This window comes from Melanaphis sacchari, unplaced genomic scaffold (genome assembly GCF_002803265.2).
Source record: "Melanaphis sacchari strain LSU unplaced genomic scaffold, SCAv2.0 Contig2_pilon_pilon, whole genome shotgun sequence".
NCBI classification, from domain to species: domain Eukaryota; kingdom Metazoa; phylum Arthropoda; class Insecta; order Hemiptera; family Aphididae; genus Melanaphis; species Melanaphis sacchari.
The window spans coordinates 1,563,919-1,589,560 of record NW_020271173.1 but is presented as its reverse complement, the minus strand read 5'-3'; the positions used below and the strand labels follow the sequence as shown (position 1 = coordinate 1,589,560).

The following is a 25,642-nucleotide window of genomic DNA, read 5'->3' as shown; positions in this document are numbered from 1 at the left end:
ATAATATCGAAACATTACAATTTACAAGTAAAGACAAAATATTAATGGTATAATGTTTATGGCTTAATACGAGATAATATTATACTGTAAATAACAAGATAGTGATAACGGTACAGTTAGGAAATGTTAAAAACGAAATAGTAACTATCATTAAAACTATTGTTATGCTGGTAGCATTGTTTAAATAAGACTATGTGATAACGGTTTAACAGAGGGAAAGTGACAGTAGTACAAAAAAATGAGATAGACGAAAATTGTACTGAACATCGATCTCAAAAATTCAAAAAAAATTTAATATTTCTGTCAATTAAATTCAGTTAACTAAAGTACATTAATTTTAATTTATTCGTTTATATTGTACATAATTAAATCATTAATTCACCATGGCGTTAAAAACGGATAATATGTACGTGTCCTGTATTAAAGTATTTGGCGTTCCAATTGTTCCTCCACTTGTAAGTACATTTTAAATTTGTAATAAGTTCGTTTTCGTTAAAATAACCAATATTTTCATGTATTTTAATCATCTAATATAAATGTATAATAATAAATTCATAATATTTGAATTTCTTCGGACGCTTATATTACAGTGGTGTATGTAGAGATTATTTTATATTTTTATTACCTGTGGGCTTATTAAATTTTTCTAAGGATTTTGGTTATAAATTATAATTTTATTTTAATATATTCTATATTTTATATGATTACATAAATACATTACTACAAATTTTCTAATTAAACCTAAAATTTTATTTATGAGCTTTTAGATACACAATTGTTTAGTATTTAAATTTTGAAGATAATTTATCATAGTTTTAGTCTGAAATTTAAATTACTAACTACTACCTACTTCATTGAATACTATTGCATTAAAATACTTACTAAATTTGGCATGTAAAGTTAATCTAGTATCTGATATTGCTTCAATTATTCATGCAATTCATCTTAAAATAACTGGTAGGTATTGATAAAGCTCTTGTTTATGGTAGTTAAATACTGTAAATGGTTTTTAACTTTCTTCAACAAATTCTAATAATTTTGCATATACCTATTCTGTACAGCAAGAGTTGTGCGTCCCATTCAACACCCTGCAATTGATACAGGCAGTGGCTTATTTTCAAATTTTTTGTGGGGGGGAATCTAAATATTAAGTACCTATAAGTTTATAATATAAAAAAAAACACATACGAGTTATGTAGTTAAACCCAAGTTATTTATGACTTTAAATTTTTTTCTGGGGGGGGGGGGGGGGTCGAGACCCAGGAACCCCCCTCCACCCGTAAATATGCCACTAAATACAGGTTTTATTATGGCATGGTGTTGCATGAAGATAGGCATAAGAACCAATTATTTTTGGGGTCATGGTGTGCTCTTTTGCTAGACAGGGTATACATAAAATACTATTATTTATAAAATTATTTATTTTTAAAATTTAGATGACAGATAAGAAAAGACACGAAATGAAGGAGTATAAAGAAAAGGCAATAGCTTATGAACATAAATTTAAGGGTAAAAGAGTTAGCTTGGATAGTGGAGTAATGATTACAAGTACAGAAATGCAAAAAAATGAGAAATATGAATCACCTACTACAGTGTTAAAAGAACCTGTTTATAGTGATGTAAATATTAACAAAATTACAATACTTAATGGGATGAAAACTGATGGCTCTATTTCTCCAGAAACACCAACATTAATTTCCGAAGAAGATGAGCTTAATTTTGATGATAGTTCTTCCAATAAACAACCAATAATTATTAAGTCTGAAACTATTAATTTAATTGAAAAATCTGATGACACTTTGATTCCGAAACAAGAATCAAAAAGTAATTTAACTGTAAATAATTCAATAACCCATTATGAAGATAATTTAAATGCTAGTTCTCTTAATAAAGAATTGAGTATTAAATCTGAAAATCATAATTTAATTCAAAATCCTTGTGACACTTTAGTTCCAAAACAAGAACCAACTCAACTTTTAACGGTAACTAATGCTACTATTCATGTTGATGAAGAAAATATAACAACTAAACAAATTCCTCGTTTAAGAAGTAATTCATATACTTTATCATCACCAAGTCCTATAATGGTAGCATTTTTAAATAGTCAAGTTCAACAACAATTAATGGAACCAAAAAGTTTAGAAAATAATATTAACTATAGTAAAGAAAGTAAATCAGAGCCACTTAGTATTTACATGACCAATGACTATGATGAGAAAATATTGAAAGCTAAAAGTCTTTCACTCAATTCTGTTCCTAAATCATTTTATAAACATGAAATTACAAAAACTTCCATTAAGCCAAGTTTTATTAATAAATATACCGAAAATAATATTATATCTGACCAAAATCAAGATGAAAAAGGTAGCCTGACTACGATTGGAACAAATTTTAGTAACGATGAAAGTATTGTAGGAAGTGTAATAACTGTTTTTAATAGTAATAGTTATGATAACAACAGCAGTCCCAATTCAATGACATCTAAATCTATAAAACATTGTTGTTGCCGGCATAGTGATGATGAATATTCTATAAGCAGCAGCAACATACGTTACAAAACTCCCGAGGAGTTAAATCTAGAAGCTGAAGAATTACGCATAGCAAAGTTGGATTTAGAAAAAAGGCATCAAGAAGAATTGTCTAGTTTAATAAGAAAACAGAGAGAAGAGCAAGAAAAAATTGCTGTAAGATACTATTTAGTATCCCAAAGTACATCTGGAATGTCTTTTGATGGGTCTGAATGTTCAGAATCTATATCAAAACAAATATCATTTAGTTCTCCATCAATTCAATCTGGAATGACAGTCACTAATGACAAAAGTATACTGTCTGATACGTCATCAGTTATTTCCAGTTGTTCAGTTAATAAAAATTTGGTTTGCTCATCTCCGAGACAAAGAATATCACCTCGTTCTCCACATTTGCAGCAAAATATTAAATTTTATCATAGAATACGTGGTGGCTCGACAGCAAAATGGACAAGAGCTCCCACTGAAGTAGAAAATTCTGCAGCAACTATTATAAACGCTGGTGTTAGAGGTTATTTGACTAGACGGCTTTTACGTACTGAAAAGGCTCAAATGTTTAAAAAGACTATTTTAGATTCATTGAAGACAGCTCTGATAATGCATATGGAATTAAAAAAGCAACAACCTACTGAATCTGATTTAGAACTCCATCGAAGAATCATTAATCAAGTAAATATATAAAATTTATAGTTAAAAATAATTCTTGAATGCTATTAATTTTTTATAGTTTGTATAATGTAAATTATTTATTTAATATTTAATTAGCTTACTACTGCTTGCTATGATTTGAATGATTTGATTTTGGGATCTGTACACGAAAGAATGACTGTAATTAGGAGTGATCGTGAACGGTTGATGGCTGTAAAAATGCGTCGTAAATCAAGTTCAGCTTTGGTGATTAATAAACAGTCTCCAATATTGAAACAGTGAGTTTTTATATTCTTTTAAAGTAATAAACCAATTAATAAATGATCTAAATATTTTTGTTTTAAATAGACCAAAGAAATCAAGATCCGGTTATTCTTTATCAAAGAAAGCATCTGGAAATTTTTCTGAAAAAAGTTCCTTCAAAAAACATTAATAATATTTTAGTAAAAGAATTATATAAGTATTTACAACATTTTTAATTTTAAAATTTTTTTTTAGCTTTATTGCTAAAAATTACTTTATTTGTTTTTAGCACAATAATAATTTTATGAAAAGTTCTCATTAGTTGTAAGAATTATACCAAATATGCCGTCCTAATTTTGGTTGTTGTATATGTTAAGAAAATTAATCATTATAATTATTATGTTATTTTTAACACTTAAGAGCACTTTCTTTTTATATTTTGTATTTTAATTTAAAAGTTAATAAATTATATTTATGTTTGAGTGAAAAATAAAACATTGAATGAAGTGATATTATTATAAAATACTATATTGTAATAATTATATATATTTATATTTTTTACAATCTAATGATTAAAATTTAAAATCCCTAATTCAATTTTTAGAGATCTGAGTCAGAATATTTATTGATTATACCCTGTTTTGAAATTTGATTATGTAAAAATAATAGATATATGATTTAATACATTAAATGTATCTAATTCTGTAAACTTATAAACAATATAATAATTAAAATTTTAAAAAGTATTGATAAAAATATATTTTATAAGTGTTTAAAGTTGAATTACATTGCAATTAATTATTTTATTTCTAAATACTAAATGCTAACACCTTAGTTATTCAAACAATAATATGGATAAGTTTTATGAGACATTTATTTTTTATAAAAGATAAATTTTTTTATTATTTTATTTATAAAAGTTGTAGCTTTTAAGTTTCAAACCCATACATTTCTTCTCAAAGATATTCACGAAACAACTCAGAAAATGCTTTTTTCTAAACAAAAATGAATATATTTTTAGTTTGTCATGCATTTATGATATACTATAAATTAAATAATTTATAATTTTGTTTTAATAATATGTTTTAATTTAAATAAATTCCATAATATACTTAACTAATGATAAAATTAAATGTGTAAAGTATCTAAATTATTTATTACAAAAAGAGACAATTCTGACTAAACATCTAAAAATAATGTTTGGAATTATAGTTTACAAAAAGTTGCATGTAAAAGTGAACCTATCCTCTTTTTGTAGTTAGCGATCCATTGTCAATGCATTAAATGGGATTTCTTTAAAAAGCGCACTTTTAGCACTTACAAAAAAAAAAAAAAAATATGAATACAATTATCTCAAATTATTTACTAATCAAGAAAGTAATAATTATAAAAAAATATATCAACACAACCACTGAGCAAACTGAACAATTTTAATTATTCTGTATCTGTAATAATAAGTACCTAGTATATACATAAATAATTATCAAAAATAGGTAGCAATTTATTCTTAAAAATACAAAAGTGCACGTAAAGGAGAAATCATCCCGTACGGTTAACAACTGAAATTCCGTAAGAATTTTTAAATTTAAAACATGGCTGGTAAGTGGGTACGCTCTGCCGGCTGTACATTAGATATCGAGTGGGTCACTAATATTGATGTATTAAATTTGAATTCAACGATTTATCATTGTGTAAAAAAAAAAAAATGATTTTTAACGGAAACGGTCTGTTAATTCTATTAACTTATAATATCACTATGACACTATGTATACCTATTAAATTTCATGACATGTTTTTTTGATATAATAACTAGGTATTAAAGTTATTTATTTCACATTTAATATTACGGTAAGTTGATTTAGATTTTTCTGAAAACATCGCATTTATTAGCATTTAATTATTATAATTATATATATGTTTGCCAAATAATATCAACTGATTACTATTCTATTACTTAAACAATTTTTTTTTTTTTTTATTAGATATAAGACTTCAACATCACAGCAGGTCATTAGCTTATACCAGAGATGGGCAACTCAAAGTAACTAGCGGGCCACTTTTAAGTACTTTAAAATCTAGTGGGCCGCAGTGCATAGGAAAAGAAAGCAAAAAAAAAAAAAGGTCCTTCAAATATACTAACATTTATTTTTTTATATTTACAATTATTATTTAATCTGATACTTGAGAATGAGGTTTTTCAATAGACAATTTAGTAAAATCCACTTCTATTTCTGTAGTTGAAACTCTTAGTAAATGTCCCATGGTTTCATCTGTTAAACGATTTAATAATTTAGTTTCGGTTTAAAACTAGATAAGAATTTATATCCACATTTTATCGAAAAATGTAATAAAATAAAATACAGATAAGCGCTAAAATTATATGAAGTAATTTGAAAATGTAGCGCGGGCCAGATAAAAAAGGTACGCGGGCCGCCAGTTGCCCATCCCTGGCCTATATTATACCTATTTATTACTCATTCATAAATTTATATTTAAAAAAAAAATAAAAAAATTGAATTTTTAAGTTAAAACAAAATAAAGAAATCAATTTAGTTAAAATCAGATTTAGCTGAAATTCCCATTTTTCTTTAATATTTTGTTTGTTTTTCCCGATTATAATTTATAAAAATAAAGAACTGGGAATCTTTAACTTTGACTTTTTTAAAGAACAAACCATATCTTATTTTCTATCCAAAACCATACACAAAATTGAATTTTACTCATAACTTATTATGTAGGTATACACTCAAAAAAAATCACATCTTGTAAAATCAATGCAAAAACTATATTTATTAGTAGGTATTGTAACTTAATTATTGTGTGTATGTATCTATTCTATTTAATATTATTTGCATTTTTAGTTCTTCTTTTCTATCCCACTTCCACAAATATTCATGTAAATTTATTGATTATTTTTATTTAAACCTATTATTGTGACCAACACGCAAGGTCTCCGGTTATAATTCTCTGCGGATTGTGATTGGTTTTAAACAACTCTCACGTCACATAATTTCCGTGCTGCAATTATGTAAAGAGCTTATTGATTTTTTCGACACACATAATACTTTATTAGTTATCTGTAAAAAATATAGCGTATAAACATTAAATAAGTTATAATATAATACTTTTAATTTGAAAACATCGATTAAAAATACTATATATAAGTATTATTTAACAAGAAGTTGTGTCGAGTCCATTATACTAGCTATTAAGGGTAGTGTGATGTGTGTGAAGTTGATATCTAGTTAAGGATACCACTTTGGCCGTCTTAGGTAGAAATCGGGGGAGGAGTTTGAGAGAAATACATCCCCTCAAAAGTTTTAAACACAGGTTTTACCCTTTTTGTCCCTTACAATTATGTAGTACCTATATGTTTAAAACTTTTGGCGTGTACCTACTACGGGTGTTATGTTGAACCAATATGAATATTAATCTAATACAATATTTACATTTTAATGTACTTATAATCTAAACTACCTTACGTGAAATAAGAAATGCATAAATGCAACATTGCAACATACAAGCAAAACTGACTAATAATGATTGAACATATAGAAAAACAAATATAATGAAAGGGTAGGGTGATGGCATATTATTATATTAAGTTTATTTGCGTTTAGAGACTCGAGCCACCATTGTCTATTATTAATGTATAGGTATAGGAAAGCTCTTAAAAGTAAACACTTATAATTAATTAGGTTCGAAATTCGATTTTTAAACATTGAAATATCCCGAAAAATGTTCCCCTTGGAATGTTATTAGTAAAAATGATTTTTCCCAAAAATGTTTAGCAACGAATTAAAATAACAAGAAAAAAAAAATAAAAAAAATATTTTAAAAACATTTCTAATTTTCTAGACAACGAGTGTTTATTTTTTAGGGTATCGCTGAGTATAGTATATTAGTTTAGGTTAATTTATCAAATATATATTAATAGGTGCTATTTGAAATAATTTCGTTGATTTAAAACTTAAAAATATCTTCTTAAAGTAAATTATCATGTTGTATTATATCGTTCACATCAGCTATTTTTATGTAGATAGTTAGATAATAAGTATAATTTTATTTGTTTATATAAAAAAAAAATTTAAATAGTAGGTATCAAGTTTAAGATTAAATAAGTTACTGTAATGATTTTGTTAAATATTAACTTAATGATTAATTATTAATCACGAAAAATGATTTTAAGCAAAGATAGTTTGTCAGCTTATATTACTACTTAAGTATGTTGGTTATTAGTTAGGTAATAGTTATTACTCATTAGTAAATTATTTTACTATACCTATTAGTATTATGGTAAATTTAATTCGTTTTCAACAAAAAAATAAAGCATTTTAATTAAATATTTAATTATTAAATGAAATTTATTTTTGCTATTAATTTTTAAGTTGATAGGTATTATTTATTTTAATTTAAAAATATCTTAAGAAATCTTCACCCACTCTCCCACCTAGTACTAACTAGACGTTTAGACCTAAATTTCTACCAAAAATCACTTTAGAAATTGAAAATCTAAACTTTTTTTTTATATAATAAAATGTGTAGTTACACACACACATTATCATTGTAAAACCAATACGTTTATCACTTCGTTCAGGATATAAAATTGAAAATCTTTAGGTATTTTTAATTAAATCATAAATAACGTATTAATGTATTATCAACACAATAACTGAATAGTACACGATAAATTATATATATTACAAAATATGTTACAATAGTCGCGAGAGAAACAAGTCGGTTACAATAATATAAAAATTATATCGAGTAACAAAAATAATGTATAAAATAATTATGGTGTAGGTACAATTATTCATTTTAAAATTAATGGTACAATGCATATTTTTTATTAAACTGAAGGCTATAAATGTATTTTTTCTTGTGCATGTAAGTACATAATGTGTAATAAAAAATAAATACATAGGTATAAAATATAATATGCATGAAAAATTTATATTGTTGTAATAAACTTGAATTATTCTCGTTTATTATTTAAGCTTATTACAAATATTTATACATTTTATTATTATATAATTGTGTGTAAATATATTAGTAACGGCTCTTAATTCTTATAGGTGGGTTAGGTACCTATATACTTTATACTTTTATCTAAGGATAAATGTTTGTATATTATGTATGAATATTCGTATAAAATATAAAGTCTATACACGTCATAGAAGTTATAGTGAGTTATCGTATTCTGATGAATTTTTATGAATTAATTTATAATTGTATAATGCCACGTGCGCGCGTGCTTATTGAATAGCGGTGTACAGTGTACACTCGTTTTTCAAATCATCCTTTGGGATAATATCAATTAATTGTATTTATTTTTACGCTACTACCCCGTTTGTGGGAACAAATGATCTAGTATCTATATTACTATTTTATATCTTAGTAATTTATTAGGTTTTTTAATCCGGAATAGATCTGTTCTTTTAAAAAACCATTTGACGGATGGATAATGAATACTAAACTGAAATATTTTTTATTTTTTTACAATTATACAATTAAGCATAGTTTACGATTTTGACAAGTTGCAAAATAGTTAAGTTCATTTAAGTTTCATGTGGTTATATACTTATATGCATATGTGAACACTGTTGGTACGATATCGGTTGTCTGAGATTATACATTATTAAAAATCTTAAAAAAATATAATATTTGGTCCCAATTATAACGAATAGGACAGCAAATAATTATTAAGAATAACCTAATAGTATGTAATGGCGGTGGAACTTTTTTTTCTTTTTAAATCCACCGTAACTAAAAGGGAATGCACCACGATGATGCGGCACGTGCAATTCGAAGGCCGTCAGCGTCCGGGAAATGCATTTTTCGCGGTGGCCCGTCGGCATCGCGTCAACAGCGTTTGCAGTGACCGGCTTGGTAAAAGTACCTCAGGCTCTTGACGTACAGCGAATTGACGCCGATGAGGATCTTTTCCCACTTGTTCAGCGACGCCCTCCGCGGGTACGTCGGGCTAGCCTCCAACGCGCACGCCACGCCCCGGTAAATGTCGGTGGCCACCAGCACGGGGCCGCGCACCTCGTACGGCAGGAACCGGATGCCCTCCAGCGACTCCAGCTGGTACCGCTTGGCCAGGCTGATCATGCGCGTGGTGTACGCTTTCAGCTTATCGGAACCGAGCGTCCACGGGTTCCTGTCGGCGCACAGGACGTTCATGTCCGCGGCCGCGTCGTCCATGTACTCGGCGGGCACGTAGCACCGGCCCAGCGTCTCGCTGTCTGTAACGATGTCCCGGGAGATGTTGACGATCTGCAGCACCTGCGGTACACGTAAAACATGACGCGTGAAAAATAATTTTCCAAAAAAATCGTGTGCACGCCGAATACCAATGCGCCGGCGCCTAAGTGACGCCTGCACGTCGCATGGTTATGGTGTCGTGTGCGATGTATAAACATAGGTGTGAACGGGTATTAAATATATTGCGTGAATTGTTTCGAAGACCAGCCAAGACTCGTTACTCACTGTTTCATTTTCTGTTTAATATAATTTTTTCATTTAATTAACGGCGTACGACAGGAGTTTACGACCTTTCCGTGACTTTTCCGATTTAAAAAAAAATTTAAACGGTATAAAATAAAAAATTCTATACATTAATTACTGCAGACAGGGCTCCTTCCTTGAAACAACCGGCGACGCACAGGTTGAAAACTTCAGCTCTATGAAACTATGCGTCACGGTAAAAATTTATAAAAACAATTCGTGTCTGTGGTATATTTATACGTATAATATTGAATTAAAAAACACATAATTAATAAAAAAAAAAAATGTCTTTTAGAAAATATTAAATAGGTATAAACACGTAAATAGGTATAATTAAAAAAATATGCAAGCAATTGTATTTTAAAATGTCTTTTTTAATTCGTAATTGTATGAAAAATATTACTAGCTTGGTCTTCTATAGATTTAGAGAATATAAAAAAAATATGCAAATCTTACAAATTTTTAATCCTAAATAATATATGTATATTATATACATATAAACAGTATAATTTTTCAAGCATGCTAATTCCTTTTTTTTTTTTTAATAATACAGTTATTCAAAACCTGACTTTTGAATTTTGAAATATACTTAAAAACTGTATTATTTTGAAATTTTTTTGTTCTATTTAAAGGAGTTGTCCTATCGAGATACAAACTTTTGTTTTTAAAAAAAGAACTCTTCTTTTCTATTATAAATTATTTAGCAGATAATTATTATGAATATTTTGATACTTTGTATTAAATTCAAAATTCAAACTAGTAGTTTTGGAGTTATTTAATTTAATATATTAAAGATAATTGGTTTCAAAGATATAGGGGCTAAAGAGATTTTAGAATTTTAGTAATTAGTATTGATCCATCAATATTTTAATATTTTATGGTTTGTAAAAATAGCTTAATATCATAAACATTAGATCTAACAAAGCTTTGATTTTATATTTTTATATTTTTCAAAAATTTTTTTGAGGACTATTCTCTTTAGTATAAATATTTTAACATTTGAGAACTTATACACTCGAATCCTGAAATTTTGAATAAGGTATATTAAAATTTCAATAGAAAAAAAAATTATATCTCATTTGAAAAACAAAAAATCATGTCAACGACACAGTAGTATATTTTTTAAGTAATACACAAAATATCAGGTGTTTGAAAGTATAGATTTTAAGTTTAGGTATTTAGAAATTCTAAAAACTAGAATTTGAATAAATTTATTAGTAAAGGAAAACATTTGGGTGAGCGTGCTAAAGAATTATCCTGTATATGAATACATATTCATCATGTGCATTCTCACCTGTCCCATCTGCTGTGCTTTTTCAATAACGAAATTATGCCTTGCATCGTCGTCGATATTTACATTACTCTTGTACATCATCACATATACGCACAGCGTCCCCACGCTACCAGCCACGTAGCTCGAGTACAACAGCAGGTCAGTCTCGTTTTGAACAATTTTACCGTTAACGTCCCATCGGTAGCCGTCGAGCAGCTCATAGAATGGTTTACGCGGCAGGTAAAAGGATATCTGCGATATGGCCCGAAAGCACGACAGTTCCTCGGCGGTTAGTTCTTGGCGGTACCGTTGCCAGTCCACTTCTGGTTTCCGTGGTGTCAACGTCTTCACGTCGTAGTCTGCACTTCTATCCGCGAAAATTTCACCAATAAACCTTTCAATCAGTGCCAACTTCTGCTTCTTTACACCGATGTTCGGATCGCCGTCGATCATATCGTCCGTCACCCGACAAAATGCGTATAGTATGATCAAATGCAAACGTATTCCTGCGAGAAAGATAGTGTAAAACTGGGGTAATCAATTAATATATTTAATGTGCTGTTTTAGAAATTAAAGGAGGTATTTAGAGTTCTCGGAATTTAATATAACTACATGCTTATACACAGAAATTAAAGGAAAAAAAAGATGAAAATGAATAAAAACGCCATTTAATTCACCGCCAAAATTAATAATTTAAAAAATAAATTTCAAACAGAATATTATCGAGTGTTCAAAAGGTTTTAAAGCGAATTCACTGTTATAATACATGCTTATGAATTCTGTGGATATAATAAGTGCATCGTGCATAAACGTATATACACTCAATAGACGAGTAAGATAAGTGCATTACTGCTGCAGTATTCTCGTTAATGTTATTTATGATATATATCGGTATATTATTTATATTATATAAATTATTTATGTATATATTTAGGTATACATCAAGTTAAGGACGATTTATCATGAAAATATAATTTATATAGATAATTATTAGAAATTTTCGATCTATCGTTGAAAATGAACTAGCTTGTAAAATAATATAAAAATATAACTGTAATATATATACAAATACATAACAATATTACATCATATACATCATATATCTCGTAATACAGTACATTATTTTTATGTGAGATATAATTAACATAACATTTGGGAATCAGCTTTTGAAGTTTTGATACCGACAACATTTTTAGAGCAATTCGAAGCAAAATGTATATCTATATATAATAAATAATATATATTATACATGAATATTGTTTCGTTTACTTCGGATATATAAATATAATAATAATTTGACGACTTAAAAAAAGATAATATCCACAACTGGATCATCTTCTATACAAATTATATCTATAAGTACACAGTAAAATATATACTTTACCTGCTGGAAAAACGAGACTGGCCACGTTGAACGACTTGGAAGCCGTTTTCAGTACGTTTAAACACCGTCTGATGTCGTTGACTGGACTTGGAGACATGTCGCATTCGGCAGTCAGGAAAGCTCGCATTTGCTGAATGTTGTATTTCCAACTAGTGTCGTAATTGAGTAGAAATTCAAACGTATACGTGTCTGCAAGCCCGTAGGACTTGTCGAAAGCCATGCTGCCCAGGACGATTATTACGTTGGTGATCAGAAAGAACAGGCATTCCTCAAACGGTAAATCATCGACGACGAATATGTTCAACGAAGTTTTCTCGTTAATGTGCCATACGTCATCTTTAAGTGCTATCCGGTCGACCCAGCACAAGTATAAAGTCGGAACGATTACCGCGATCGCTGTCGACGTTGATTTTTTGACAAAGTAATTACCAGCACCGTACCATAAGAACATTATGACTGGGCACGACCACCAGAGAATGCAACCCAAATAGAACGTATCTTTACCCGGTACAGCTATGTTGTAGCCTTGAATTGCCGTAAACGCTAAAACTAATATTGGTATCCAACGGATCAGTGTGTAGCTTGTTTTATTGAAATTGAAATAGAAACAAGCCGGAGACCATCTTGTACAAACCAAGGCCCACAGTGAAGTCATTACAGTTTGTATAACGAAAAACATGTATTCTTCAACGGGCACGTATCCTATAACGGCTAAAATGTTTTTGGGTTTGTACATCCAGGCATTGTGGAAGATTATATAGTTGTCCCATGGTGTTGTGTAAACAAACGCCATCGTGCAGACGAATGCAATTTTGAACAGTTCTAAGCGACTTATAAACGGCCATGTTATCAACGCCAACACTGCGATGACCGGCAGGGTATAAATAAGATGCACATCAATGTAAGTTAACATTTTCAGTATAGGTGTTTGATAAAACTGAAATATAAATATAAGCAATTATTAATCATAATATCAGTTAACATATATACCAATATATGAATTAAGATTGTATTATAATATAATATTATTATATTATTATATTATATTAGTAAGTAATTTTTACTAGGTATATATAGGTAGGTACATTATAAGTTTAAATTATTATTCATCAACTGATAAAGTCAAAATCAAATAATAGTATTATTTTAAAAAGCTAAATATCTATAGTATTAAATTTCTCTTTTTTTCGAATTTTATTTAATTGGATATTTTTGTTTTTACACTTTATAAATACTTTTAATGCATTGACTATTGAGCGTTTTATGTCAACTTCACATTCAAGATAAAACTAATTTATATAAATATAATACGAGTATACTATTGCTTGAAAAACTTATATAGATTTAATTATTAATAACAAATAATAAACAACTGTCATAAGTTGGATGTTATTGACGGGTTTTGAAGGTTACAGTTTAATAATATGCAGTGGCGTATTTAGGATTTCTAAGTGGAAGGATATACTAGAGATATAACTACAATGGTTGATACCAAACGTCCCAATATTCTATTACCTATTGATAAAGTGATAAATTAAACTTATCTATAACCATATAAGTATAAGTTAAAAAAAAGGGTGGTTCAAGGGGAGAAATATATCTCCCTAATTTCCCTCTCATAAATATGCCGCCGATATATTACGGTAAATCATAAAAACCGTGAAAATTTAAATTTTAAATTTTGGTTGTTGCTAAATCACTACAATTATTTGAAATACGTGGTTTTCATTTCATTATTGTGCATAATCCTTAAATAATCGTCAATTGAAATTTAATTTTGAGATAAAGTGATTAATCAGGGTTTAACAGAAAATTGTTTATTATGTGTTAAAAATTAAAATAATAATTTTGTTAAATTATTATTTGAAACAGATTAAAATTATTGTTAAAAAGTATTTTTTTAAATTAAATTCTTAACAATATAATTAATTTGTGTATAAAAGTAAAACAAAAAAATATCCTTAGGTTAAAAATCATTGTTTTTTTTTTTATATAAATATAATTAGAGCGACTAATTAAATTACCGTATGCAACATCAGTATAGAGTGAGTTCTCACGTACCAACTATTTTTCCTTTAGTCAATTTATATTTTATGTTTTGTAAAGAACAGACCATAATGGTGTGTATTATAATGTTTAAGGCTAGAATTTATAAGCAATAGTATGTTTTTTGTGACTTATAATTATTGGTTTAGTTAATAATGTTCACGAATCATTTCATGATGATTTTCAAATGGTGGTGTTTTTATTTAGCATATTTTGTATATGTTGAATAAAATGAATATTATTCCATATTTCAACTATAAAAAAAACTAAAAATGCATATTTTATGATATATTTCGTTACTAGACTTTTTTATCGTATGTCGGTATGTAATGACGTTATTCAAAAATACCTATATAAGAATATATTAAAGTTTAACAAAAGATCGTTTATGTTTAAAAATTTAAAACACTATGTAATTAGTAATTAGTAATTATTTCGTGTAATACATTTGAATAGCATTAATAGTTAAAAATAATATTTTATTAATTTTAAAATGTGTTAACTTTTTTTTTTTAGTGTAAATTTCATATTTTTTGTAATTTTTAATAAAACAAATATATATTTTAAAATTTTTTATTGCATGTAAATCTTAACTCTAATAATGATATTATAGCTTCTTAAATAATAGTATTTAATTTTAATATTTATTTATAAATCTTAACCTTTAATTTTATATTCACTAAAATGTTTGTAAGCTATAAAATTAATAATTTAAAGATTATATTTGATAAGAGTAGACATTATATTTTTTAATATTTATAAACTATAAATTTCTTAATTTCTTATTGATAAATATTACGAGTGGTAACTGTAATATGAATTTTATATACCAATTTATTTATTTTACAATGATGTTTTTATTGCAAAATTTTCTTTTAGGAGCATTAAAAAAGCATTAATCTTCTCCGTGGTAAAATATTGGGTTATTTTGAGTTATTGTAGCTATTTAAATGTTTTTTATTTTTTTTTTGATTTATATATTCGATAACATATTTGTTTATAAGTAAAAAAAAAAGAAAGAAAATTTAATACAATAACATTATTTATTGTTCTTATAGTAATTTAAAAGTATTGAAAATATATTCTGGCACAATTTTGTCTTTTTACACTATTCAAAATTTTGAAAATTAATTAATAACGATTTTAGTTATTTTATTCAAAAAATTGTTTGCAGGAGCTTTACATTTTATGCCACGATGTTTATTATTATTTACTTTGCATAATATTTGTTTAAAAATATTTAGGTCAATTTTTAGCTATTAATATAATGAACCCATTCGGCTATTTACATCGTCGTCTTATGGTACATCAGTATTGACTAAATTATTAAAAGCTAGTTATATTAAATGAAATAATATTTTTATATAATATATGCAATTGTTTTTTTGTCAAAAATTAGTTCAACCTATTGTAGTATTATCAACAAAAAAATTAATTACTTTAGTATAGCGATAAAAATATATTATAACTAATTATCACTTAGAAATGTAGGCTGACGGTTCGTTGTCACTCAGAAACATTTTTCGTCGTATATATGTAATAAACATATTGTGAAATTAGGCATGTAACTAATTGTCTAAGTGGATAATAAAATTGGATACAATTTAAATTATTTAACTATTTGCCTGGGTATTTAGTAAAATGCCTGATTTGACTATATTCTTACGACGTGTACAATGATTTATCAAGGAATTAAAATTTTACACAATCATTACAATAATCTAATCAATAATGAAGTACATTCGATCTCTACTGTATGTCTGCACAGTGTACAGCTGAGTTACTTCCGTGTTTGTTTTTTTTTTTTATTTAACTGATGTATTTTAAATATTTTTAAATTATTAAAAAAAAAACTACTTTGTTTTGAGACAAAAAATTATAAATGTTTGTAATTTTTCAAAAAAATAAAAAGAAAAAAATTAAATTCCAATAACGAAAATAAATATTAAATATATGTTAAAATGACTTAAAATTATGTAAAAAACCATTAATAGGTTAGGTTCAATAAATGGATATGTACCAAAAAAAACTTCCTTTGAATAGAAATTATATTATAATTAACACTAGGTATGAGCATCTTATCATAATATGAGATTATAAAATTAATGTATCAATTATTATATAATTATCTTTTATTAATGTCCATTAAACTCATGTAATTTTTTTATCAAAATAAAACCTAATTTATTATTGTTTATATATATATATATCAATACTAAGTCAACACATCACTACAGTTACCTTATCACATAATCGGTTGATTACATTTAAATATTATATTTATACAAACAGGCATAATATTATATTATTTAATAATTATATTAATTGTAATATATTAATTATTTAGTATAATTAATTTATATAGTACAAACACTACAAACTACAATGCCATCAAATGATGAATTAGAAGTAATAAATTTAAAATTTTGTTCTCTTCAAGGTAATGATTTAAAAAATTCATAATAATATGTAAAATCAGTCTTGTTTGTAAAGTATTTGTTATCCATAAAAATGTTTGTACAACTTTCATCAATAAAGCTCAATATTAAGAATATTTGTAATAATAAAAATCCATTTAATTTATATCATTGAAATTATAATTTAATCTAATCATTCAAGTAATTTAAGTTTTATTATATACAATTACTATTATTTTAACATATTTTTTTAATTACATCTTTTTAACCCATTATTGTTATATAAAATAATTATAATTTTTATTGCAAATAATCTTAAAAAAAGCTAAAAAGCTTAAACAAAGGAAGAGTTCCATGATAACAGTAGATATTAAAAAAAGTTCCACGATAAAAGAGAACATTAAAAAGGGTTCCAAGGATAAAAAAGTTTAAGAAACGCTGATCTATATACTTAATCAGAAAACCAAAAATATTATTTATTCACACGCGTTATGCCAAATATTAGCATTTTGGCGTGTTAGGCATCAAAATTTAACACAAATGCATTTTTTACGGACAACGAAGTGCACAGAGATAGTTGGTATACATATAAAACATTATAGACAATTGGAACTGGTATATTGTCGGATAATTGGTAATCATAACTCATTTTGTGTAAATTTATCTATATAGAAATTTATTTCTGGTATAATTTTATATTTTATTAATGATAGATTATTGATCGGAGATTTTTGGAGTATATTTTAGTTTACTTACATTATTTATAGTAGGTAAAAGTTTTTATATTTTTACTAGTTGACTAATTAATATCCACTTTTTAGTCGTTTTTATTTTCCTTTTATAATATACTTTAATTAATTATCACATTAATAGTTTTAATATCAATTATTTAAATACAATTATGATTATTAATAATTAATAAGTAACATAATATAATATTGTAAGAATAAAATTTTATTTTATATCTTTATCGACCGGATAAACCTATCCAGCAATACATATTAAATTTATCTTTAACTTTTTTATTTGAAAATATCGTCTTTATTGAATTATAATATTGTTACAATTAACATCGTCTTTACGATTATTCCTTTTTATCTACTTATTAAGAAAAAATAAATAAATATATTTATTTAAAAATTGGTGTTATGTTAATATTCCTGTTTTCTATAGATCTTAGGAGAGTGAATCATAAAAATTGTTCTAATATGGCAATGTATAATAACTTTATAATAGTATAGAATAGATGTAAAACGTAGTTGTTATAATTTCTACTGTTGAAAATGGAACAAATTTCTTACACTCTGTTTCAATTTTCAACATAATTCATATTACAATATAATTTAATGGTATAAATAAATAAAATAATAAAGTAAAAAAATTTATCAACAAGATTGCTGATAAAAATTAATTTGATATTATTTTTAAATTATCATTCATATGAAGTAATATTATTTTATAAATTCCTAATAAATATGACTATATTATGTAACCAATATGGATAGGTCACTAGATTATATAACTATAGGTTAATAAAAATAATGCACAAACACATCGATTTTAATCTATAGCTTGTATTTACAGCTAGGTATATTATAACTAAAAAGTAAATCACTGTATAACAAACACGTTAATTAATTTTAATTCAAAAATATACCATTACATAACGAAAAATGATTTAAAGTGGGGATGGCCTGCTGTCAGTCTACGAGATTTTGTACTATTATACTATATTTACTTCATTGATCACACAAATGTACACAATAATTAAGATAACTAAAAATATCGGATTATATTGTATTATTTCTTAATTATTTTGTTATTATTATTATTAACCTAGATTTAAAATTGATATGAATAAGTTAATGGTATAAATTTCTTAAAAATAATCATAATATTTTAATATTTGTGCTGTGTTTAGAAAATAATAATATATGTAATGGTAAAACGTTTCAAGTCCGTGTAATGATTAATATTTTTTGAATATACAATTTAAAAAAAATGTAAGCCTTATAGATGCTTATAAAAATATATTTATGGAATTACATTCAAACTTTCTCTTTATTATTGTAACTACAATTTAAATGTTATATTATGTTTATTTTATTATATTTTAGGTATGAATTTTTAACTAGGTACCAATAATTCGTAAGTTTTTGTAATTTTGCAGATGAATTTTGTAAAATTTTGAACTTGAAATTCTCATAAAAGATATTATGACTATGCATTTTTGTAATTTTTTAATTAGTATAATATGAAGAATTTATAAGGAGCTTTGTATTACATTTCTAAGATTTTAACCTGAAAATAAAAATTTTATCATGTACGTATTGAAAATTATTAAAAATATTGAGAATTTAAAATATCTATACATAAAAGGTGCTTAAAAGTTGTGAAATAAGCAAATAGGAACTGTGTTCTGGAATTCAGAAATATTGAATGCATGACTACATGAGGTAATCATATGTAATCAATAAAATAATATTTGAATTTTGTCAATACCTTATTGTAAATATTCCATCTAAACAAACTTATTGTTATGTGTTTTAGTATTTTATGTGTAAAAACAAATTTTCACTGTAAATCATTATTTTAATATTATAAATTCATTTTTATACGATTAACTATAATAGAAGGTATTTATATTGGAATTTTAAAGTGAAATTTCACAGAAAATTGTATTGAAAACAAATAATAACATTATATAATATTGTTTTGTAACAATGACATAATGAGTAATAACTAATTAATAGAACGAAAAGTATAGTATAATTTTAATAGTTTTCAAAATAAGTTACTTTAATTATTTCACCGCAGAACTATGAAATGCTGTAGTATGAACTATGAACTATTGTACTTGGAAGTTAATTTTTAAAGATTACATTATTCAACAGTTTATTAATACGTATTATAATAAAACACGTCAGAGACGAAGAAATTTAACTTTTTAGTACTTTATCAAAAATCTAGATGGTATTTTAACGCGCTATGCGTTTATACGACACAAATATGTATTAAAAACTTTTATTAAATTTTTTAAATCCTTAAAAATCATATTAGTATTCATAAATTATTGAAAAAAAATAAAATATTTCATATAGAATATTATTGTCCAAGTATAAATTTTACAAATTATCTATCTGGTTTTGGAGTTTTAGATAAAGGCTTGTTTTTATTCAAAATCCAAAATATTAATCAAGTATAATAGTGGATATTTAAAAATTATATTATATAAGTAACTAGCTGATCTTGCATAACGTTACTTGTCAAAAATTGAATGCCAGTACTCAGTAGAATATTTGCAAAATAAAAACTGTAACTGCATAGATTTTTAACACAGTTATTTGGATTATTTTAATCATATATAGAATACAAGTTTAAAATTAAATCCAATTATAGTAATAAGTTTATTTTCTGTAATCAATGGCAACCCTATAAGAACAAAGAAATATTGGTTTTTGTATGTCAACAAATCCCTGTGTAAGTCGCTTCTCTTTAAAATGTAAAATTTAAAAAATTTACTTTGGGATACACATCTTCGAATATACTTGTAGGATTACGTATGTACCAAATTTAGAATCAGAACCATGAGTTTAATAGATTTGGCTGACACGCAAATTTCCTTTTAGTAACATAAAAGATAATTGAGTTATGCCAAACAATATCGAGAAAAATATATTCAAAACTAAATGACATATGTTTTAGAAAAAGTTAAAAATTGTTTTTGAAGATATCATAACTTTTGAATAAGTTGTAAATTTATCATAGAGCAGTAATTATATTAAGAAATTTAGCATTTTTGAATAAATGGATATATATATATATGTTACGGTAAATAATGTTATATTGGAAATTAACGTTATTCGCCGGTTATTAACGTTATTTACCTACGAATGTGGGAATTATCGTTATTTTCTAGTGAATAACGTTAATAACCGTATAATTTGGGAAATGTTGATCTGATTATAAAATAAAAAAGGTCATTGCAGATTTAAAAAAATAACCAAAGAAGACAAAATCGGAAATTAAATCATAGAAATCGTAAAAAAAAATTCGAAACTTGGTACTTAAATATTTTTTAATAATTTAACGATAAATTTCCGAATTTTAAATATAACATAAATATAAATATTTAAAAATTATTTAAAATATTTTTTTGATGATTGTCAAGAAAATATTTGTATTCCATGTAAAAATTCAAAAAAAAAAAAAAAAAATTAGAAAAACAAGCAGAGGAAATGATGAAACTTTCTAAAGAAAAGTTTCCTCAGCTTGAAATAGGCATAACTGTATGTGTATTTATACCGAACGTTGATAGAGCTCGTGATTCTATGCGAAATGTACTAGCAGTTGTCACCCAAGTTGAACATGACTTATACAAACTCTGTAAGTAAATTCTTAATGAAAAAATATGCTATTAAAATTAAAATTTGTTTTATTATTTTATAGGTACGGAATATAGTTTTCTTAAATAGTAAATACTATTTCACATGCCAAGAAATAGCTGTTTGCAAATAAAATCTATTAGACATGGACAATGTGATAAAATTAGCAGATGGTAGACAGTTGACACTGAGAGAAGTAGCTAGTAATAATTCGGTTGCGGGCCCTCAAAGGTACCAGCGTTGTCATTGCAAGACTAGTTGTAATAATAATAAACATTGTGCCTACTTTGGGACTGAAAAATTATGTTATATTAAATGTCATGGGAGTAAAACTTGTAAAAATAAATAAAAAATAATAATGCATTTTTTCTATTTTTAAAAATATCTGGGTACATACATAATTTTTCAAATTATAGTATTTGAGATTCATGCGCATATCTGATTTATAACATCAATTACCTGTGTATTTGGTCATTGACGTAATTATGCGGTCTATAACAATAATTACCTGTGTATTTGGTAAATAATGTTAATAACCGGTGAATAACGTAAATTTTCATTTAACATCATTTACCGTAACATATATATATATATAACTTAATATAGCTTAAAAAAAATGTGGGTTATTAGTTTAATTTTAATATTTAAAGAAAACCCTATCAAATATAATATAGTCAATGGTGTTAAAGTGTTTATAATGTATACAAAATATAGATATGAATACTAACCTATGTGGTATAGACACCATAGAGTGCTGGAAACAAACTAAATTGGTTTTATTTTGATGTATTATACTGGAATATGTTTACTTTAAAAATGCGTATTTGAAAAAATCTACACAATTATTAAAAAACTATACTTGGATATTGAAAAACAATATAATGTTATGAGTTAATAAATGTTCATGTGCCATGTCTAATATTATATATATAATAAAAATTTAAGTTCAAATATCAAACAGACATTTAACATACCTTATTGGAGGAGGTATTTTAATAAGTAACTATTAATTACATAATGAATCTTATCTTTAAAAACAGATATAAATATAGCACAAAAATAAAAAATATATTCTCAATTAATGGATACGATACATTTTGAACTTTGTTATCATATAGATTAAAATAGTTTTTAATATCAGAAATGTCAATAATTGGACACTACATAGTTTATAATTATTGGTTTTATAAAATTAAATTATAACATAGGTACTTAAACTCGATAGTACCTACATATTAACAGTATCAGTCATATACAAAACATACAGCAATAATTTAGATTTATATTTTTAACAATTTTTAAATAAATAATTATATTTTAATAGTGAAGTTATAAATATAACTTATTTGAAAACACACCATTGACTAAAGGTAGGTATTAAACTTTATATTATTTCTTTATAAGAATTTTGTTTTAGTTTCTGTAGATTTTATAGAGGTGTGTATTAAAAAATATATATATACAATTTATTTAATTATAAATAATTCCTAAACAAAAAGTATGAATTAAGTACTGATGAATTAAATTCTAAAACCTTAATTTTTTTTTTAAATTTAAATTTATTAAATATTATTTTGTTCTTTTATAAGTCCTTTTTTTCTACTTTTATTACTTTTTTTCAATATTTTTTATTTTGGTTTTATAAATATTTATATATTCTGTAAGCACATCGTATTAAATTAATAATATCCCGAGGAAAATGTTCTACTATACAATAATAGTCTCGAGTATACCTCGCTACTGAGGTCACTATAGTAGGTACACTATTTTATTACAGACGTATTAAATTTAAATTTTATAATAAATCATTATAAACAAAAAAATAGTGGAAATTATTATTAGCTTATGTAAACCTTTGAGGATAGTTTATATATTTCTATTTGTAATACTGCAGGTTGCACTAATTATTTCCTTAAATATTACATGCCCTCAAGTAAACACTGACGTATCGTGTACTTAATGGTCATCGCTATTCATCTAATAACGTCTCGTCTTTCAATGATAGACATTAAAAAAATAGTATTGATTTATACAAAATACAGTTTCTTAAGATGTTATTTTAACGTTATTTACTAACAATTATTTAATCTATATAATTATTGACACATGATACATAAAATACAATTTAATGCCATGAATAGGTTAGTGGTAAGTAAGTACTTCACTTCAAATTAGTTTAAGTATTTTAAAAATATCATTGTGTCAAGTTAATAATAATTTACGTAATAGTGAAAACTTTCAAGTTCTTAAGAATAATGTTTTTGAATTACAACAAAATAATGAAAATCGTTATTTTTTATTTAAATATTTAATTTTGTTAATATATAATTAATTCGAATTTTAAGTAGATATTTTTGATATTTTTCAGCTACTATAAAAACAACCTATGATCATGAAGGATCTTGTATTACATTATAATATATAAAGATTTTTTATTTAAAACGAAGTTTATCAATATATCTACCTACTACATCGAAAAAAGCTTAAAACTTCAATTATTTATAAATAGTTCAAAAAGTCCAAAATATTTTAAAAACTATATTATGTCTGGAAAATGCTTTAATAAATATTTGTTATAAAGTATCTACGGTTATTCGTTTTAAATTACAACAAAAGAAAAAATCATTTTTTTTTTTCGTAAGTTGATTTTTTGCAAATATTTCGGTTTCTTATTTATTTTTAGTTTTTCCGATTATTAAAAAAAGTACCCAGTGTTTGTTACATTTAATGTGTTAAAATAATAACTAGAACTGATTTGCTACCAAAAATTATCTTCGTTATTGAAGACTGAAACGATTTTACTTATTCAAAAGTTGAAGGGGGCATATATATATATACAAAAAACACACATTTTCTTAAACCAATACATTATTCATTGATTCGCTATAAGTATTTAAAATGTATTAAAAATTGGTGTAAATCTTTGATAAAACTCAAAGAGCAATCTTGATCCAATGATTTTTAAATGAATATACAAGTGTTCACAAGATTCCAAAAGTATAACTAGGAATTTACTATAGTATAATACAAATAATGATTGCTATATAAAATATTATGGTTTAACACAAAGATATTATTTAAACATTGATATTTGTTCTTAATATAACTGTACTTAAACCATTTAATTACTGACTTTATTACTAATTAAACAGATTAAAAATGTATTAAATTATATTTTAAATTATCATGAAAAATAATTAATTTATCAAAACTTTATAATATTGTTTTCTGTTTATTTTCGAAATTTTTGAATAAATAAGTATAGGTATAAAGTACTGCGTAGACAACTAGCAGACGTAAAGCACGTTTTTATAATATTGTTTATCAGATATCTACGCTGACAGAAATGGAATCCGAAGCTATGCAATATACCTACGTAGGTTTGGTTAGGTTAAGTTACCGACCTATTGATTGAAATAATTTATTTTTAATAAAAACTACGTTTATCGTAGGAAGTACATTATAGTTTTGTAATATTTTTAAGCCTGTTATTATCACATAGGTAAATGTACGCAGCTATCTTTCTTGCAGTATACATTACCTTGATTTGATTTTACTCGGACGCAAAGCAAATACGATCACGATTACAATAAATACGTGTACATATCCAGAAATTTTGTTTGTAAAGAAAAAAAAATAATAAATTTGACAGTTTGAAAATTATTTTATGCGACTGTTCACCACAAAGGTAGTCATACTGGTACAGATGATATCGATCGATTATAACCAATCGCAGTTCACTAGGTTTCTTTATAGGGCGACAGATCTACACATATTATTTTTATTACCATACATATAGGTAGAGGTGGATGTACGCCAACATAGAATTATAATATATACATATTATTTATATTTACACGGCGGCAGTGATTATGTAGAATTTTATGTCACGGTGTAAAGTGTACCTATACAATTTCCTCTATAGATACCTATGATGATGCCATAATGAACCGATTACAAGGGCGTTCGATCATTTAAAATTAAATAAAATATTACTATTTCATAGAAATGACATTAATTTAATATTATGACTGTATTTACAAGGAAACGCGATGGATAATGGCGGAAAATAATAACTTTATAGTCGTTTGATAAATTGTACAATAGTTTTATATAATAGATACATAATATTGCGTTTATGACGAGAAAATAAACGCGTAAATTTTTCTGACCTTTCGGTCGGTGGTAGCTCTTCTACCTAAAAAATG

The 25,642-nt window shown here is 25.5% G+C and overlaps 3 protein-coding genes across 6 annotated transcripts in view; 2 read left to right on the top strand and 1 right to left on the bottom strand.

Moving 5' to 3' along the window:
- Positions 1-242: 242 nt before the first annotated feature.
- LOC112595829 (putative uncharacterized protein DDB_G0267840) lies at positions 243-3,641 on the top strand. Its single transcript, XM_025341201.1, has 4 exons — positions 243-455; positions 1,437-3,197; positions 3,294-3,454; positions 3,525-3,641. Exons 1-4 carry the CDS (start codon positions 384-386, stop codon positions 3,607-3,609), a joined length of 2,079 nt encoding a protein of 692 aa, XP_025196986.1. The 5' UTR covers positions 243-383; the 3' UTR covers positions 3,610-3,641.
- Positions 3,642-8,405: 4,764 nt separating this feature from the next.
- The window catches only part of LOC112595782 (bifunctional lycopene cyclase/phytoene synthase-like), an 18,972-nt gene continuing 1,735 nt past the window's right edge, over positions 8,406-25,642 (bottom strand). For 3 of the 4 annotated variants that reach the window (XM_025341112.1, XM_025341111.1, XM_025341113.1), the window contains exons 3-5: positions 12,587-13,523; positions 11,224-11,708; positions 8,406-9,707 (exon numbers count right to left, since the gene is read on the bottom strand). In XM_025341112.1, coding sequence (XP_025196897.1) covers positions 9,282-9,707; positions 11,224-11,708; positions 12,587-13,499 — 1,824 coding nt within the window. In that variant the 5' untranslated portion in view covers positions 13,500-13,523 and the 3' untranslated portion in view covers positions 8,406-9,281. Of the gene's footprint in view, positions 9,708-11,223; positions 11,709-12,586; positions 13,524-22,162; positions 22,270-25,642 lie in introns of those variants that run through there. The other variant, XM_025341114.1, reaches the window with a different exon arrangement.
- The window catches only part of LOC112595785 (phytoene desaturase-like), a 19,972-nt gene continuing 17,042 nt past the window's right edge, over positions 22,713-25,642 (top strand). The window contains 1 exon segment of the mRNA XM_025341118.1: positions 22,713-22,804. The gene's annotated coding sequence lies outside the window, so the exon portion shown is untranslated.